The following is a 17531-nucleotide window of genomic DNA, read 5'->3' as shown; positions in this document are numbered from 1 at the left end:
GCCCATCGATCCCTGGTCGCGTGGACAGAAGCCATGGCTTTAACCAGCGTACCAAGGTGCACTACCAGAAATATTACCATCCTCAATGTTGCGGCTTGTCTGCTAAGTTGAGCGGACTCTTCACTTTGGATGCTGCGCTTGTGTCGGATTTCTCCAAAAATACACTAATTTTGATGAATCCGACAGACACCTGTTAGACATTTTTGAAGAGTCCGAGCAACATAGCCTGTCACATAACTAACTATACATGTCTAATTGACAACTATGTGATCTAACATTACTTCTGTTGTTATGTTTGAATGTGGTTTTGATGAAATTGTCCAACATACTTCATTAAGTCCCACGTGGAGAGAAAACTCCATCTAATCCGTCCACACAAGCTGCCAGCGTGGACAGAGCAGATACATAGTGCCCTTACTACTCCACCCGTCTCATATTACTTGATATATTTGTCAAAAAAACCGTCTCAAAATAATTTGCATGTTTAAAGAATCAAGAGTTAATTGAACACCTTTTCCAACTTAATCCCTAGGAATTTAATGAAAGTAATTAATTTCAATAGGTATGATGATATTTAATGTGAATTTAATAGGATTATATTAATCAATTTACACGCCTTATTAATTTGTTCTGATTATGTAAAAAATAAACATGTCAAGTAATGAATAAATTAATAGTTATTATTCCATTTAATTTAATGGTATTCGTTAGCAAAGAGTCAAAATAAGATTACTTATTTAATTAAAGGTTAAAAATGCTTAGTCAGATACCACAAGTACTAAAATTTGAATAACGTGATAATTAAGGGACTAAAAGAGCAATTTCTTCCGTTGTAAAAAACCCCAATTGAACTCCAGGCGGGAAAGTGCAGAAATCCGATGGAGAGAATCCACGTGTCAGTTCGAGCGAGACCACTCTCACCGGAAGATGCCAACTCCAGTCCCTGGCGAATCTCCGGCAACTCTATCTTCATTCCCAATCAGCCGGCAAAATTTGAATTTGGTATATATATATATATACAAATTTTTGTGAATAAATTGCTACTACATTTGCTTCTACTATGTTGAATTTTGTGAATAAATTGCTATGTTGAATTTTGTGAATAATTGCTACTCCAGTTGCTTCAACTATGTTGAATTTTGTGAATGCAGATAGAATTTTTGAGGACGAATGCACAACAATTGAAGTCTACAAAGCTCGAACTAAAAACATTGTAGCTGCTGCTATTCAAGGATTTAATGGTATTATTATTTTAATTTTTACACCTCAGTTGACATATTTTTTATAGCAGTGTTAACTTAATGAACTTCAATTGAAAGCAACGTACTTATGTTTTATGTGTTTATCTAACGAAAAAGAAAGCCCTTGCTGCAATTCTGTCCTTCAAAAAGTAGCTGGTAAATGGTAATTACATAGTTTATACGTGCGCACACAAAAATAAAAATATCTATTTTTTTTGATCTCCTAAAAGAGTTATGATGTTGCTATTCTTCAAGATATTATCAAGAATAACTTGTCAAGAACAGTAACAAAATAAGTCAAATGTTCAAAAAGGGGATTGGTCAGGTAGAAAATAGGAGTGATGACTGACGGAGAGATAGTGGCAATGGAGCGGTCATCCAAGAGATGAACGTTGGCTGAAGGATTCTATAGAGAGGAGCAGTGGCTAGGTGGTTTCCTAAAAGAAGCAAAATGCATGAATGGTCGTTAGAAGTAGCAACAATAGTTGCTGGAGAGAGGAGTAGAGCACTTGAATGGCACTGCATGCTTGTAACTAGAGGCTCTGTTGCTATGTGTTGATAGAAGTTCATTTGATATTCTCCCAATTTTTGTGCATTTGCATATGCTACGTATGTATGAAGAAATGGGAAGCAAACTGGCCATGGAGGTGTATTTGGATTTTGGAGAACTGAAGCTCCTTGTAAAGTTGCTTGTGTTGGATGAATTGCTGCTAAGGATGGTTGCCTTACCAAGACACTCTTAAAAAGTGGGGTTTGCATTATTTTAGGTCATCTCCTCCTCGTCCTTCTCCTCCTCCTCCTCCTACTACTACACTGTGACTGTCCTGGCAGACTTGGATAATGATTTTCAAACATTTTTGGAGTGCAATTGGTGATTCCTAAGGATGTGAAGAGTTTGCTGCTATGTTGAGTTGGACAGAGAGTTGGAGAAGAGCGAGACAGATCTTGAAGACTGTTCCAGTCGGCATCATGTGCTCTAGTTGGCCTGAAAGGAATAAAAGATGTTTTGAGGATAAGAAAACACCCAGATTTTCTAAATATAAATGCATACAGTCTATTCTTCTGGAAAAGGAGCAAATGATAGAAGAAACATGCCATATTTTTGTTAGACTTTTTTGAGCTCTATTGTGTTGAGGATGAAATGGTGTCATTGTAATGTCCTTTTCTGAACCTCTTACAGTGCCTTCTTGGTACTAGCTTTAATAATATTACCTAATTTTATAAAAAGCAAATGTGTCTTTTTAGATACTGATCAGCCTACTTATCTTTCTTTGGCAGGGACTGTTTTTGCATATGGTCAGACAAGTAGTGGAAAAACACATACTATGAGAGGATCGAAAACTGAACCTGGAGTCATCCCTATGGCCGTGCAAGATCTGTTTAATTTCATTGAAGAGGTTTGAAATTGCCATTATATAAATTTGTTTGAAATTGCCATTATATAAATTTGTACTCCTTCAACCATTAATGGCATTTATGTCGCCTTCATATTTTTGACTCTTCAAATGATAACTGTATCTACAACTTCAAATTGATTGAAAAGAAATAAGTTCTCCTACTGGAAAGCAACTCCCTATAAAAGCGCGTCAGGGTCATTTCTCAAGTCTTAAGGTCATTTTGCAGTTCTTGCAGTTGCTATTTTCTGTTTTTTTTTGGCTCTATCTTTTAGGACTTATGGGTATAAAGTTGGTGAATAGGTCTTCAACGGATGCCAAGGAAGAGAAATTCTCCCCAACTACATCAATGTGTACCACAAAATATTAGATTTTGATGCTTTAGCTTAGTACACTAGGGAATCCTCAAAATATGAGTTTATACACTTGCTATCTAAGACTTTATTGTAAACCAAGTTCCTCCTTTTCATTCCTTATGTCTCCAATAGTCTTATCATAGTTGTAATCCCTAATCTTATTCACAAAGAGTTCCAGTTCCAACTATCGAATCAAGCCAGGAAAAAACCTGGCGAAAGAAAGATAGGAAATGAGCATTCACCTATTTGAAGCTAAACCTTAGAGTCATGATCCCTGCTTAACCTGAAATGAAACCTCTCAATTTAGGGAAAGTTTGATTGTTAGATTTATTGCCATGTTGGAAAGAGCCCAAGAGTGACTTCTTGATAGATAAGGTGCTGCCCTAATTAATAAGGGAAATGACGAGCCTTTTCTGTCTGTGCTGGTTTAACTTCCTAGGGGCTTTTTCAATAGCTTAAGCAACTAATGAAATATCTTTCTTTAATGACTGATAAACCGCTCTCTTTAAAATTATGTTGCATTTGTTTAATATGCTCATTCCTTAAAAACTTCTTTAGTACATGACATCGGTTCTACTTTTTGAAAATTTGTATAAGTAGCCATGTATGATTTAGTCTCCTGAAATTTTAGGAAATGGATAGAGAGTTTCTTCTACGGATGTCGTATATGGAAATCTATAATGAGGAGATAAATGATTTGTTGGCCCCTGAGCACCGGAAATTGCAAATCCATGAAAGTATAGAGGTATTGTATTATTTTATGTTTCATATCATTGTTTTATAGTTGCAATTGGACTGTCATCATAATTCGGCTTTCATCCTATTTGATAATCTGGCATTAAGCGGGGAATATTTGTTGCTGGCTTAAGGGAGGAAATTGTTGCCTCTCCTGATCAAGTGCTTGAACTCATGGATTTCGGAGAATGTAAGTTAAAGTATCATCAATTTGAATGTCATCTCAGTAATTATTATTTTTTGAAACCGTCTTATAGGTTCAAGTTTCTCTAATAACAAAGTCTCCAATGTAAGTATTGGTCCTGAGAGAAAACTGCCAAATATTTGTGTGCCCTAAGGATTTGGTTTTAATCATGAGAGGGTTGCTGCATCCCTTATCCCATTATCCTTCTGCATTAATATTAGCTACTCTATTTTCAAACTAATATTCCTATGTCAAAGCTTCAGCAAGAGTAATAGTTGCCACAATTTTTTTTGCAGCTCATCGACATATTGGAGAAACTAATATGAATCTATACAGCAGTAGATCACACACAATTTTCCGGATGGTAAGATATGCTTGAATGACTATTCTAAGATATGAAAAGTACATTCACTCCCTAAAATTTATATTTATACTTAATAGATAATTGAGAGTAGGGAGAAGGCTGAAGATACAAAAACAGACAATTCTTGTGATGCAGTCCGTGTATCTGTTCTGGTATGCAGTGGGAAGTTTTTACATTCTTTCCTAAGATTCTATCTTTAATGTAAAAAACGCCTACGAAGATACTCTTTACCCTCAAAATTTTCCCAGAACCTGGTGGACCTTGCTGGTTCTGAACGTGCTGCCAAAACCGGAGCAGAAGGTGTTCGTCTAAAAGAAGGCTCCCACATCAACAAAAGCTTGATGACTTTAGGAACTGTGATTAAAAAACTGAGTGAAGGTGCTGAGAGTCAAGGGTAAGCTTGTTATGTGTCGAAGTTTGTTCCGTAAAGTTGTTCTCCTACTTGTACTAATGTTTCATGCAATCTTGCAGGGGTCACGTTCCATACCGAGACAGCAAACTTACGCGTATCTTGCAACCTGCACTGGGTGGAAATGCAAACACTGCCATTATATGTAATATCACTCTTGCCCAGGTAAATTTATCTGACCTTAATAAATTCATGGTAGGCTGAAAAATGCCTTATCAAATACATCAGTCCTTGTATTGGTGCACAACATTCTCTATTGAGTCTTCTATTTCATAATTTTTATTTTCAGTTCCTTAGAGAACTTAAAGACTAAACTATTTCAATGTCTATCATGTCAAAACTTTTTTGGGGTGCCTTTTATCACGAAAAAAATTCATGACAATGCAATCTGCCACTGATGGAAACTATTGCTATACTTATCTTGCTATGCTAATCTTTATATACAATGATAGGCATGTCTGCCTCCGAATCATGTCTATTCGTATCCAAAATTATATGATTGTGTCTGAGTGTTTTCCCTTTAGACTTACAACGTAGTGTACCATCACTGTAGTTCTCCGTATTTTCCTTTGAAGATTTCCAAGTCAGTATAGTGCTACCGTGATATCATTTTTCAGCATTTATTCAACAAAATGATTATGTAATGAACACACAAGTTTACTATGAATGAATTGCCCTTCTGTTTTTCACATAATGCTACATTAGCTCGAGAAGGTCTCCGGTTGATTCAGTCCTCTCTCATTTTTCAACGTGAAGGGCTCAAGTACCTTTCAATTAGCCTAACCATGGTAAATATGAAATGGGACCACCTTTGTCACATGCAGAACTTTCTTTTCATCATATTTTATTGAATTATGTTTTGGTGAGATGTGTTTGTGATTCTTCTTTCTTTCATCTTTCTCTACGCCTTTAGTTTTTTATGGGGTTTCATGATTGATGCTAGGTTCATGCTGACAGTTTTCTTTGCTCTATTTTAATAATGTGTTTTTTCCTTGATGCCAGATTCATGCCGACGAGACTAAAAGTAGTCTTCAATTTGCAAGCAGGGCATTGCGGGTTACAAACTGTGTTCATGTGAATGAGGTTGGATATTTCACTGCATTCTGCTCTCAATGATATCTTTGCATTACTTCAGGCAATTTTCATATGGAATCCACAAAGTGCATGCCTAATTCTTGCACCAGAAAGCAAGTCCATCACTCAGCTTTCTTTATGCCTCTTACTCATGTCTGTTTTTAGTTTGAGTTGCTTCTGGTTCGTACTTCCTTTTTATCTTTACATGCTCCCGCTTTTGTTTGCCTCTTAAACTATCTATATTTCATTCCAGATACTGACTGATGCTGCATTGCTCAAGCGTCAAAAGAAGGAGATTGAGGAGCTGCGAGCTAAATTGCAGGTTGTGCAAGCAGTCACGTCGTTTGTTATTTTGAAGTGGTATCATTGACATGTTGACCAACCTATACTTTTGAAACCATTGAAGGCATCACATTCGGAACATCTCGATGAAGAAATTTTGAATCTTCGGAATACTCTACTGAAGGTTTGTGATGATTACTTTATAGTAGCATTTGCAATTTTGTGACTCTCAAAGGTGTAAAATTTTAATAGAGCGAATTGGAGCGGGAACGAATTACATTAGAATTGGAGGAGGAAAAGAAAGCTCAAGCTGAAAGGGAGAAGAGGCTACAAGAGCAAGCCAAGAAAATTGAGAACTTGAGTTCTATGGTGCTATGCTCAAATAGGGTTGAGGGTCGTGATACCTATAAAAAAGTGAGTTAGTCGATTTCTATATTTTCATTGCTTTATTTTCTTTTGAATCCCTCCAAGAAGTACTACTAGTGATTTCAACAAGCTTTTAATACTTTACACTGAAGTTGACAAGTCCGATTGAATTTTTAACATAAATGCGGGCCTCCACCTAATTACTGCAGAGCAAAGACTTGTAAAGGCAAATAGATTATTTTTCAATGCAGAAGTACTTTTTCCATCTCTTTTATGAGGTAGCTGGTTCCGTACTTCTTTTTTTTTTTCTCCTTCTATGATCCCTTGAATCCTAAACCAACTGCTTGCCTTGAATCCTAGACCAACTGTTTGCCATAACCCTTACCTTCTGCGTACATGAAGACAACTGAATATACTCAGCCACTCTATTTTGGTATACTTCTTGTATGTGGGAAGTTTTTTCCATCATTAATAAATTTATTATCTTTTAATTGAAGGATCACATTTCGTTCATGCAATGAAATCTTAAGAATTCATGTCCTTGGTTGGAAGAACACCCAGAGGCTTATTGAATTTTGTGTTTGAAGAAAAATTTGAAATCTGCAACCACTTTCTAAAATAGGCCTCTAATTTTACATTTTTAGAGAAACTGTTTATTAATATTAGTCAATGAAGGCAATACCACATACATCTAACACTTTGTGCCATCATTAGCATTTGATTGGTCTTCTACCCTTAGCTTTCTTTTACTGCTATTCTCTGGTGATTAAATTTTTTTTCCTAAGAATGAAAGAAATGAAGAGTGGGAAAAGTTCTCTTGTGGTTAAGTTGATGTTTTACCTTCTGCATTGTAGGAAAAACGGCGATATACATGGTGCCCGGGTAACCTTTCAAGGGAGGCTTTGAAGGAGGTGAGATTTAATTTCTGTTAGTAGTACCATATATTATCTTTTGCTGTGTCAATTTCTTTGAAGATTACATGGGAGCAGTAGGTTCTTGAGGCAGTATACTGAGGCAGTATGGACTTCACTTTAGTTATTTTATGGATATGTGATTATTGACCTTGTGTTCTCCCACCTGCATCACAAAGCTGCATTATACTAGTGCTATGAGTCTGCATCAATGGTGTTATTTGGTGTATGATTCGACTGCCTTAGGCTACTTGAGAAATTAGTTGCTAATTTGTGTGTAAGCACATCAGTTAGATAAATTGTTGGTTTTTAATGGTCATCGTGTTGTTAGGAAACCACATAAACTCATTAAGGATGGTTAACACTCATTTGCACAGGGATGTTTTATATTCTATGCACTGCAGTGTTTATTCCACAAAGCAAGCTTGAATCTATACTAGTCTCAATTAAAGCTACTTGAGCATACAAGTGAATGAGATTCAAGATAATGAAAAAGTTAGCCAACTATGATGTATTATACATCTATAGTAATTGACTGTGATAGTTACTTGAGCTGAGGGTCTTTTGGAAACAACCTCTCTACCCCACGGGGTAGAGGTAAGGTCTGCGGACACTCTATTCTTTCAGAGACCTCCTTCCAGGTTTTGCTTCACAACACTAACATCTCTTGTAGTTTACTATATTCTGCTTACTAGTCTTGTTTGATTCTTGTATCCATTCTTTGATATAGTTATCATTAATGTAAAATAATTACAATGACTAATTAGCCCTTTTCTAATATTAAACTCTCCTAATTAGTTAATTTTATCTAAAAATCTTCTTCAAACTCTTTAATAACAAAAAGCTTGATTCATTGGCTTGGAAGTCCTTTTCTTTGCAAACATTGGTTCCAAATTCTTCTCCCTCTTCCACCCCAATCTTTTCTGCAAACATTGGTTCCAGATTTTCTCCATACATTAATGATATGCCCTCTTAAATTGACAATTATGACTCCAATCTAGAACCCTGGGAAAGCTGCTTTACCTATGCCAACAGAAATTAAATATATTGTTCTCTGCTGCTTCAGTTGAGCTCTTCAGGAAAAGGGAAGATTTCTGCAGTCAAAGCCAAAAGGCTTGAACGTGACATTGGACCCTTACTTCCTTTTGAAGAACTATTAGATGTTGACATCAATTTAGACTCTGGCAAGCAAGAAGACAATGCAAGGAGTAATCAAGCTGAAGACTGTACTCTCCCTGACCCGCGGGCTTTGTTGCATGTCACTAGCAGGAGAAAAGGAGCCTCTAGGAAAAAAAGCTTCTCAATGGTTCACACTTCGCGCTGCTATTTCAGCTTTCTTTCAAAATTGTATTATACCACTGTTGTGTTATTATTTTTTTAATTTTGGCAGGAAGACAGTGATTTCCTGGAACTTCAAAGGGTGTATGAAGAGTTGCTTTTAAAATATGAATCACATGTAACAGTCTTTTGCTTCCTTCTGTTATTTCTGATTCAGTTTGATTTCTTAGTTTAATCCTTGCTTTTGCTAGAAAACCGTGAGTGAGGTAAAGATTGACTATCTCACAAGGAAGCTTTTTGAGGCTGACATTCATCTGGTCGATGGTTCTGAGCAAGAGGATAACTCTTTGATGCACTTGTGTGGGAGCAAACCTTTGAGAGAAGCAAAAGCTATTTTGGTGATTAAGCAGCTCCAAGAGAAGGTGTCCTCATTTCTTTCTTTTCTCATTTTCCTGGCATCTATATGAATAAGATTGATTGCCTTGTCACTTTTCTGCTTTTTAAGTGTTTCTCGGAAATGTGGAGCTTTTGTGCAGGTCACTATGTTAGAAATGGAGAGATCCTCAAGCCAACAGAATTTGGACTCAGTTGTTGAGATAGCAACTGAGCAGACCATATCTGCAAGAGAGAAGCATGAAGAGGTAATCAGTCTTTCACATTTTATGCATTGAAAGTTGCAATTATGATAATTTATCTCCTTATATCAAGAGAGCAAACAAAGTGGTGATATACACTTGGTCACTTCAGAATTTCTCTAATGGTAGCATAAATATTGTGACTGTATATATCTATCCCTATCATTGTATTCTCACAACCAAGCAGCTAGTGAGAGCTGTTACTAGAAAATCTGCTATTTCTAACTGATAGAATACTAATAAAGTTCTGTTTCTCTCCCACTTGCATGATGAATGCACCAGGAAATATGAAACATGCGGTATTCTTTATAGATATAGTAATAAGTGTTGCGTGATTAGTAATTTTCCAGTTTATAAATGAAGTAGGCATGTCATTACTAAGTACTGCTTTCAAAATCTAACTAGTAATGAAGAGGAGAAGCCACCTAAAGAGCTCAAATGCCAAAACATGCCAATGCTGAATCTGAATTTGAAGATCCATATTTGTTTTGATTAATTAATTCCTATGCTTCCGTTATGCCTTAGTCACACTTTTTCATTCTTTTAATTTCATTTGTTACATAGAGGGACAAGGGAAGGGGAAGGGGAAGAGGATAGAAAGATTTGATTCCAAACCTTATGTGTAGGAGATCCACAGTGGTACCCCTAGGATATAAGCCTTGGTGGTCGAAGATCATATTCTTAAACTTAGTCCCAAGATACATTCTCAAAAACTTTTGTAGTGACTACAATTAGAATGACGTAACTGATGGTGATTTTATTTATTCAATAGTTATTAGTTTCATTTATTAAATGAAGCTTTAAATGGTATTTTGCTTTCCTTCTACAATTTAGGCACAGATATGTCTCTCATTCCCCTCTTTCTTACCTCACATCTTATCACATCTGTTTCCTCTGCACGTGCCACATCTCAGAGTGAGAATCAAGTTTTGGCCTTTTGTTTTGTTTGTTGAGTTTGCCTGTGATGTCCTGTTCCTTGTACCATATTCCATACAGTACAAGGCATTACTCCGTAAGTGATTCATAAAATACATTATGTTGGTCACAGCTTTCGAGTTGAGTGGGTATAGCATGTCTCTATTGGATACATACTCAAATGATCCTGCCAGTCAAATAAGCCAAAGAAATTGGTGTTATTCTGCATTGTTATGAGCATGTTTTCAAGCCTATTCTTTGACTACTAGGATCTATTTTTACATTTGACCTTTACATTTGATATCCATTATACCTTTCCTGTAAGTACTACAGTGCAATGACTTATATTTTAATGCTTTAGCTTTACCAAGAGCTTTTGAGTGCAAAACTTGAGGCACAAGGGGCTCGTGAACAGCTTGCATCAATGCAATCTGCAGTAGTGCTTGTCGTAAGTTCATTTCCACCCTAATAGTGCTTGATGATATATTGTGACCGACATTCTTATGGTTCCACTTTAAGCATTTAATAAACCCATTTTCATAGGCCTCCTGGGGCATTAATGGATATACTTCTTTCAGGAGGATAACATGAACTCTGAAACCGAGCTGATGAGGGAGGTTCAAGATTTGATTTCAGAATTTGAAAATTCACGAACCTTAATTGATTCATTCATTCCAGTGGTAGAGGAACTTGTCATGTCTTTCTCTGCCATATCCAAACTAGTTCCTGTGAGTATCTCCTGTAGACCATTGCATAATACATTTTAGATTTGGCCATTCTTTTCATTTATTTATGGCATGCATGCAATATGTTCTTTAACCACACACGGTTTTATCTGCTATGCTTCCATACATTAATTCTAGTATTATAGTTTATTTTCTATGTGGTTCTACAGCCTGATCTGGTTTCCCACTTTCAGGATTTAAAGTCTGCAGCACTTGACAATTCCAACCAAATAAGATCCGTAATTAGAAATCATGAGAAACTACTATCATTCTTGCAGCAAAAGATCAATGTAGTTCAGGATGAAAAGGTTGTGAATTGACTGCTTTTTCTTTTCGTGTCTTTATAATTAGAATTTTAACAACCAAGTATTCTCACACTTCTGTTATTTGAGTTTCTGCTGAAATTACTTTTTAAAGCATGCTAATCAAAATGTAGATTCTACTGGACCATCAGTCTTTTGATCTGCATAATCAGATAGAAGAACTGAAAAGAGCTATTGAAGATTCTAGAAATGCATTAACAGTAAGTTGCTTCACTTTCTCCTATATTGATCCTTTTTCATTTCTCTGCTCTTGCTGACAGAATCAGGTTCTTTTCCAGGAAATCTCTGAAAAGTATGAAGCAGAAAAATCTGAACACCTTTCTCAAATTCAAAGTCTTCAAAAGGAACTGTCATGCTTATCTTCTGGTTCCTTAGTCAGAGAGAAGGAAAACATAAGAAAAGATTTGGAGAAAACAAAAGCAAAGTTGAGAGACACAGAATCCAAACTTAGGAATGCCATCCAGGAGAAGACAAAACTTGAGGTTTCTTGCAAATTGTTTTGAATGTTGATTTTCTTGTGCCATCTAAGGCATTTCTATATTTTCTGATGGTATCACATTGTTAGGGTGAAAGAGCTTGTGCTGAGAGGGAAATCAAACGCTTAAATGGCCAGAGGGCTATTCTTGAGCGTGACATCAATAAACGAGACACAAACATTGGAAAAAGGCGTGATTCAGTTGTTGATAGGAGCTCTAATGTGCTCGACTCCAAAAGAGCCAAGAATTCCTCTGTTTGTGTTGAAAATGTTGTGCAGGTAGGTATGGTGTGCTCAAACTAGTGTAAAATAATTTCAAGAAGTGTTTCTATGTTAGTTAAATCTATACTGGAACAGCAAAAAACACTTTCCCCATTCTCTGTTGGTCAAGTTTTGAAATTAGTGTTACACATGTAGATTGAGCCTAACTTTATGGCGCTGAAGGAAGTCGAACATCCATCGCAAAAACTTAGGTCATGACTGGAGTGGTTCAACGCCTTCTGTAAAATCCTTTGAAAGCTCTTACACAACCTATGTGGGACATTTAGTAACTTAACACACTCCTGCACACTTAAACCAATTTTGGTGGTATACACCTGAGCTTTATGGGTGTGAGAATAGGCTTACAGAAGGTTGATTCTAATACCTTGTGAAGAATCTGAGTAGTTAGTCGAAAACCTTAAGGCAATGGTGCGGTGGCCCTAGACCTTATATACAACTTTTGTAGCCCATAGTCAATCCATGCGGGAATATCAATAACTCCTTGGTGGCAAAACAAGAAGGCGGACCAAAAGTTGATGTCTTTGTAATGTAATATTGTTCAATAAACTATTGATTGTAGAATATTACCCCGCCATTAAAATAACTCTTGACTAGTAAAATAGGACAAGCCCACAAATTAACAAATGGCTGTACAAGTCGGGGCTTGGAGTGTGACATTTGTGCTTTCACTTCAATATCTAGGCATTTCGGTTCTGTTAAATTTTCTAGTGTTTAAATTTTACCACCAAATTAAGCATCACTAAACTTGGTATAAACAGGCTATATTTACGGCACCCTTAATAAAAGAAAAACCTTATTGGCATGCACCATGAAGTCTAGTCTTAGAATATGCTGATTTAGAAAACTCCACATAGAGTGTTCATTTCATTATTGGGATATTGCTCACCCAAGTTAGATCTAGGAATCACTATAACGTTTATTTGTTAGCACTAATTTTAGACAGCAGGCTGGTCATTTAATGCCCATTTGACATTCTGTCATTATATGTACTTTCTCCATCAATATTACAAAATAGTAATCCGTATGACATAAAAATTAAATAAGTAATTGATTGCCTGCATTTCACGCAAGAGGGGAAATTAGTTATCTTATTGCTTAGTCTTAAGCTACTTTTCCCTTTCTGATGTGAAGGAGGAGTACAGGAAGTTGGAAGTGCTGGCATTTGAGATGGAGACAACTATTGCTTCTTTGGAAGAGGAATTAACAATTTCTCATGCAGAAAAAGAAGAAGCCAATTCTAGAGCAGAAAATTTGGCATGTGAATTGCAAGCTTTATCTGACGAGTTGAATATGTCAAATACGGAACTAAGTATGTTGAAGGAAGAGCTGTCATGCGTTGTAAGTTTATGTTTGTTAATTGTTCCTCTGAAATTCCCTCTTTTTTCTTCTGACTATCATATTCGTCTGTCGAGCATGAATCTTTTGACTATCATAAGTTAACGTTTTCTGCTATTGTTTCTTCTGAAATATGAAATGTTAACTTATTTGTATTTTCTGATCATTATTTGTTTCTATGGTATTGCAGAGATTATGTTCGGGAGAATCTGAATCACGATGTCAGAGGTTGGAAACTTCTGTCAACATTTTGGCAGAAGAAAAGGAAGATTTAGCTATGGTAATAACTAAGTTGCTTTGGTAGCATGTATTCTGAGGCTCCATTCAACTGTTTCCATGACGTTATTTATGAGTGCCTTTTTTTTTTGGCAGCAACTCACTGATGCCCTTTTGGAAATGGAGGAGGAAAAGGCCATATGGTTTGCAAGGGAGAAAGCTACAGTTGAAGCAATCAATGAAAAAGCAAAATCTTATAGTGCTGAAATTGCCAATTTATCACAGAAAATGACAGAGGTTATCGTCAGATTTACACATGATGTAGCTGAACAATTTAAGCATATTCTAGAAGCACTGCAGTGGCTCTTTCTGATATTGAGGATCTTTTCAAGGAATCCGTACTTGCATACTATTCTCTATGGTGGTCTAGAGGGAACATGATATTGTGGAAATTGTATTTCTGAGATGCCTTGTTAATTCAAAGCTTGTTCACTTATAATCTTTCTTTTTTAAACAGATTAAGAGAATTGTTTGTGAGGTCTGGGTACTATAGAGCTTCCTCACTAGAAAAGCACATAGCTAAATTAAAGAAATCAAAGACATCCATTGGGGTGATGAACTTAGCAAAATATGTTGCACATCTGTGTACACGTCTTGCACATCTGAATCTCGGTTTATCATCTTGACTTTAAACTACAGGTGACAAATGAACTTGAGAGTTGTAGAAGACAGTGCAAACTCCTTGAGGAGAGATTGGTCATCTCAGAAAATAATGTGTTGTTGGACAAAAGTTTCAGGTTTGACTGTCCTTTGCTCCCCTATCACTCTGATATGTTGCTACTCCGCTTGTTCAAATTGGTTGTCAATAGTTAAGCGAAGTAACCTGTGACTAATCTGTTGGCTTTTTTAAAATGTGTTCTGATGCAGAAAAGATCACATGTACTGCACTCATTCTTTCTGAAAATCTAAATTAATTTCAAAATGAGGATACTATCTTTAGCTCTTGTAAATAGGTACTCGATAAGCAAAAAGTGTCTAGTAAATTGGGACCATGGGGTGTGTTAGTGTATTTATATAGTGGTGATGTTCGGGCTAGCTTGCACATCTAGACTATTCCACAGTGGACCTGCTCCTCTCACCAGAACTAATATAAAGAAATCATTGCTTCTGCTGGGATTTGAACCTGGTCTCCTCCGGGCTTCACCCACTTCACTGAATGCTAGTCCACACCCTTGGGTGCTAGGACGATAGAGCATTTAATAGTTTGTTCATCTATTTCTTAAGTTTTTCGTGAGGTGGGTAGGTGATCAAATGATAAACTTTGATTCTACAGCTGCTACTACTCTCATCAAAAGTTGGGAGTATTCGAGGTGCCTTCAGTATTGTATACCTTTGAACCTTTAAATTGATCTGCCTGATGATATAAATGTATTGCCTTTTTCATTGTTTCACAGTGAAGAGAAATTACTAGAGATTGATCAACTCAGACTACGCCTGAGAGATGCCGAGGAACAATGTAGAAGATCCCAAGAGGTAATTTATTTGTACATTTTCAAGCATTTAGAATTTATATTAAGTGCAACATTAGTGGTTCAGCCTAGCAAAGTATTCTGGGGTTAGGCTAAGCTAGATATACTTCAGTTGAATAATTATGCCCCGTAAACTCCTCGTACATAACTTTGTTTTTGTGCTTATTTGACTTGGAAAGTGAGCAAGTGCTTGTGTTCTTCAGCATTGGCTTTACCCACTCTTTCAGAAGCACTCCCCTCCAAAGAATTAATAAATGAATAAATTGGAGCCAAGGAAAATTGGAAGTTGGAACAATTTTTTTGCATCGAGATTGCTTATTTTGGAACATCGCTTATTTCACTTGATATCCTTTTCTTTTCCAAGTTTCCAGCATCATTATACATAACTGATCTTTTCTAATGAAATGTTAAATTTTCAACTTCAGATGCTGACAATGGAGAATCAGGGTCTGTGTAAGGAAGTAGAAAGACTTCAGGTGGAGTTAAGCATGCTTAGCAAAGAAAGAGTTGATCTGTTAGCCCGTAGTAGAGAATCAGAGACAGAGCCAATTCAGAGAGATGACTTTCAGGTTCGCCTCTTGAATGCCATGAAATGCTTATTGATGAATCTTCTCTCAGAACAAGTATAGTAGATGTGATTCTCGTTTATCTGAGACAGATTATTACAAATGTAATATACTTTCTCTACTTTGATCGAGGATAACACTATATTTTTGGTCATCAGCTGTCAAATTCAAATCCCGAAGTCGAGCAGCTTAGTGAGAAGCTTTCAGCTTTGGAGGCTAAAATGCATAATGTAAGCAATCATTCACATGGTCAATCACACACTATACTTGATTATGATGAGATGACAGGTTACCTTTTTGTGGCTATATTTGTATTAATTATCCTCTCTTATTTCTTGGTTTCGAGTATATACTATATACTATATTGCTATATGTGATTATTGAGGTTAAAGAAAGGAAATAAGTTTGTACTGTTAAGAATAGCTTCTGCATCTGCTTCTATATGTTGTTTTTGCATTTGCATAATTTGTGCATAGATATCTGCTGAAAGTGTTTGCATGTTCATGAACACAGCATATTTTTGTGATTAGTTGCATGTATGACTTCTAAAAGAGAAATCTTGAGTCGAGTGGGTGGTTCATTTCAAGCTTACTATCTGATACATCTAAACAGGGTGAAGTCAACCTCAACAATGATAAAGCTAAGCTGAGAATGAGACTTCGAGGGGCACAAGCAAAATTAGATGCATTTCGGGTAAGGTACAAAGAGGCGTTGGATGAGATAGACTTTATGAACAAGAAATTCGAGGCGGCTTCATCGAAGCTGAAAGATCAGTTAGCTTCAAGTGGTCTTGAAATCCTCAGCCTCAAGAAGCAGCTTTGCTTCTGCAAGGGGTCCTTGATTGGGTAATGTTATCTCTGGATCTGTATTGAGTACATATCTGTTGGATGATATGAATATGTATTTCCTAGCTAACCATTAAAATCTATAACACAACTTTAACAGTATCAATAGCCAATTGGCTTTGCAATAGATTTGACTTTGACTTTTTCTTTTTTTTCTAATAAGAATTCTTTAATGACTTAAAATTAATTGTTTAATTGGAAGTTAATTGTCAAATCATAAAAGTTATGTTAACTCTTCCAAAATGGAAAGCACGAAGAATTAAGGCAAAAAAAAAATAAAAAAAAATCCCATCTAATGCTGCTGTCCATTTTTCATTGCCACCATTGTTATGAAAGTTTGAAGCTTAAAAGTGATTTCATTTATTTTGGCAGTAAAAATAGCAAGGGTAATTTCAAAAACCTCCCTCCAGGTTTGCCTTGATAACATTGATTTCCCTTGTGGTTTGAGATATTACACTATCGAAACTACCAGATTCACTCAATAGGATGCCACTCAAAATCGAGCTCGAAACCCAGGTCCACCCCTCGAACCATAGGTTAACACCCACTGGAAGTTGCAAAAGACACAATTTCTTTTGTTTCGCCCATTTGACTTAGAAAGTGGCTCCACTGGTCCTGCCAAACCAACCAGATCCACTCAATAGACCGTCGGGGGACCCCCTGAGAAGTTTTGCCCAATATTGGGGATGGAACCCAGGCTCACCCCCGAAGCCTGGGCTAACATCCTTTGAAAGTTGAAAAAACCCGCAATTTGGCTGTGTTGCTCGTTTGACTTGAAAAATGACTCCACCGACCCAGCCAAACTAATCAGATCCACTTAATAGGCTGTCTGGGGATCGATCGATGAATTTGCCCAAAATTGAGCTCGAGGCCTGGGTCAACCCTCAGAACCGTGGGTTAACACCTATCGAAAGTCACTAAAAACTCACAATTGTTGCCGTTTTGCCTGTTTGCATTGGAAAATGGCTCCACTGGCACCGCCGAACCAACCAGATCCATTCAATAGGCTGCCTGGGGACGACCTGAGGATTTTCACCCAAAACCACCCTCGAATTATGGGCTAACACGTATTGAAAGTAGAAAAAAACCCA

The 17531-nt window shown here is 36.7% G+C and overlaps 1 protein-coding gene across 1 annotated transcript; it reads left to right on the top strand.

Annotated features, from left to right (window-relative positions):
• The first annotated feature begins 40 nt into the window (after window positions 1-40).
• Window positions 41-16587, top strand: LOC107855123 (kinesin-like protein KIN-7O). The gene is made up of 33 exons (XM_016700118.2): window positions 41-56; window positions 858-1002; window positions 1152-1241; window positions 2520-2638; window positions 3623-3736; window positions 3835-3916; window positions 4207-4274; window positions 4352-4426; window positions 4523-4668; window positions 4746-4848; window positions 5686-5766; window positions 6011-6079; window positions 6164-6223; window positions 6292-6453; window positions 7260-7316; window positions 8383-8622; window positions 8707-8772; window positions 8846-9016; window positions 9131-9235; window positions 10506-10592; window positions 10723-10872; window positions 11064-11177; window positions 11306-11392; window positions 11471-11674; window positions 11758-11946; window positions 13081-13287; window positions 13475-13564; window positions 13657-13797; window positions 14200-14297; window positions 14955-15033; window positions 15455-15598; window positions 15754-15825; window positions 16208-16587. The coding sequence occupies exons 2-33, from the start codon at window positions 879-881 to the stop codon at window positions 16442-16444; spliced, it is 3831 nt and encodes a 1276-aa protein (XP_016555604.1). The 5' UTR covers window positions 41-56; window positions 858-878; the 3' UTR covers window positions 16445-16587.
• Window positions 16588-17531: the final 944 nt, after the last annotated feature.

This window comes from Capsicum annuum, chromosome 6, assembly GCF_002878395.1.
Source record: "Capsicum annuum cultivar UCD-10X-F1 chromosome 6, UCD10Xv1.1, whole genome shotgun sequence".
NCBI classification, from domain to species: Eukaryota; Viridiplantae; Streptophyta; class Magnoliopsida; order Solanales; family Solanaceae; genus Capsicum; species Capsicum annuum.
This window is presented reverse-complemented; position numbering and strand designations above follow the sequence as displayed.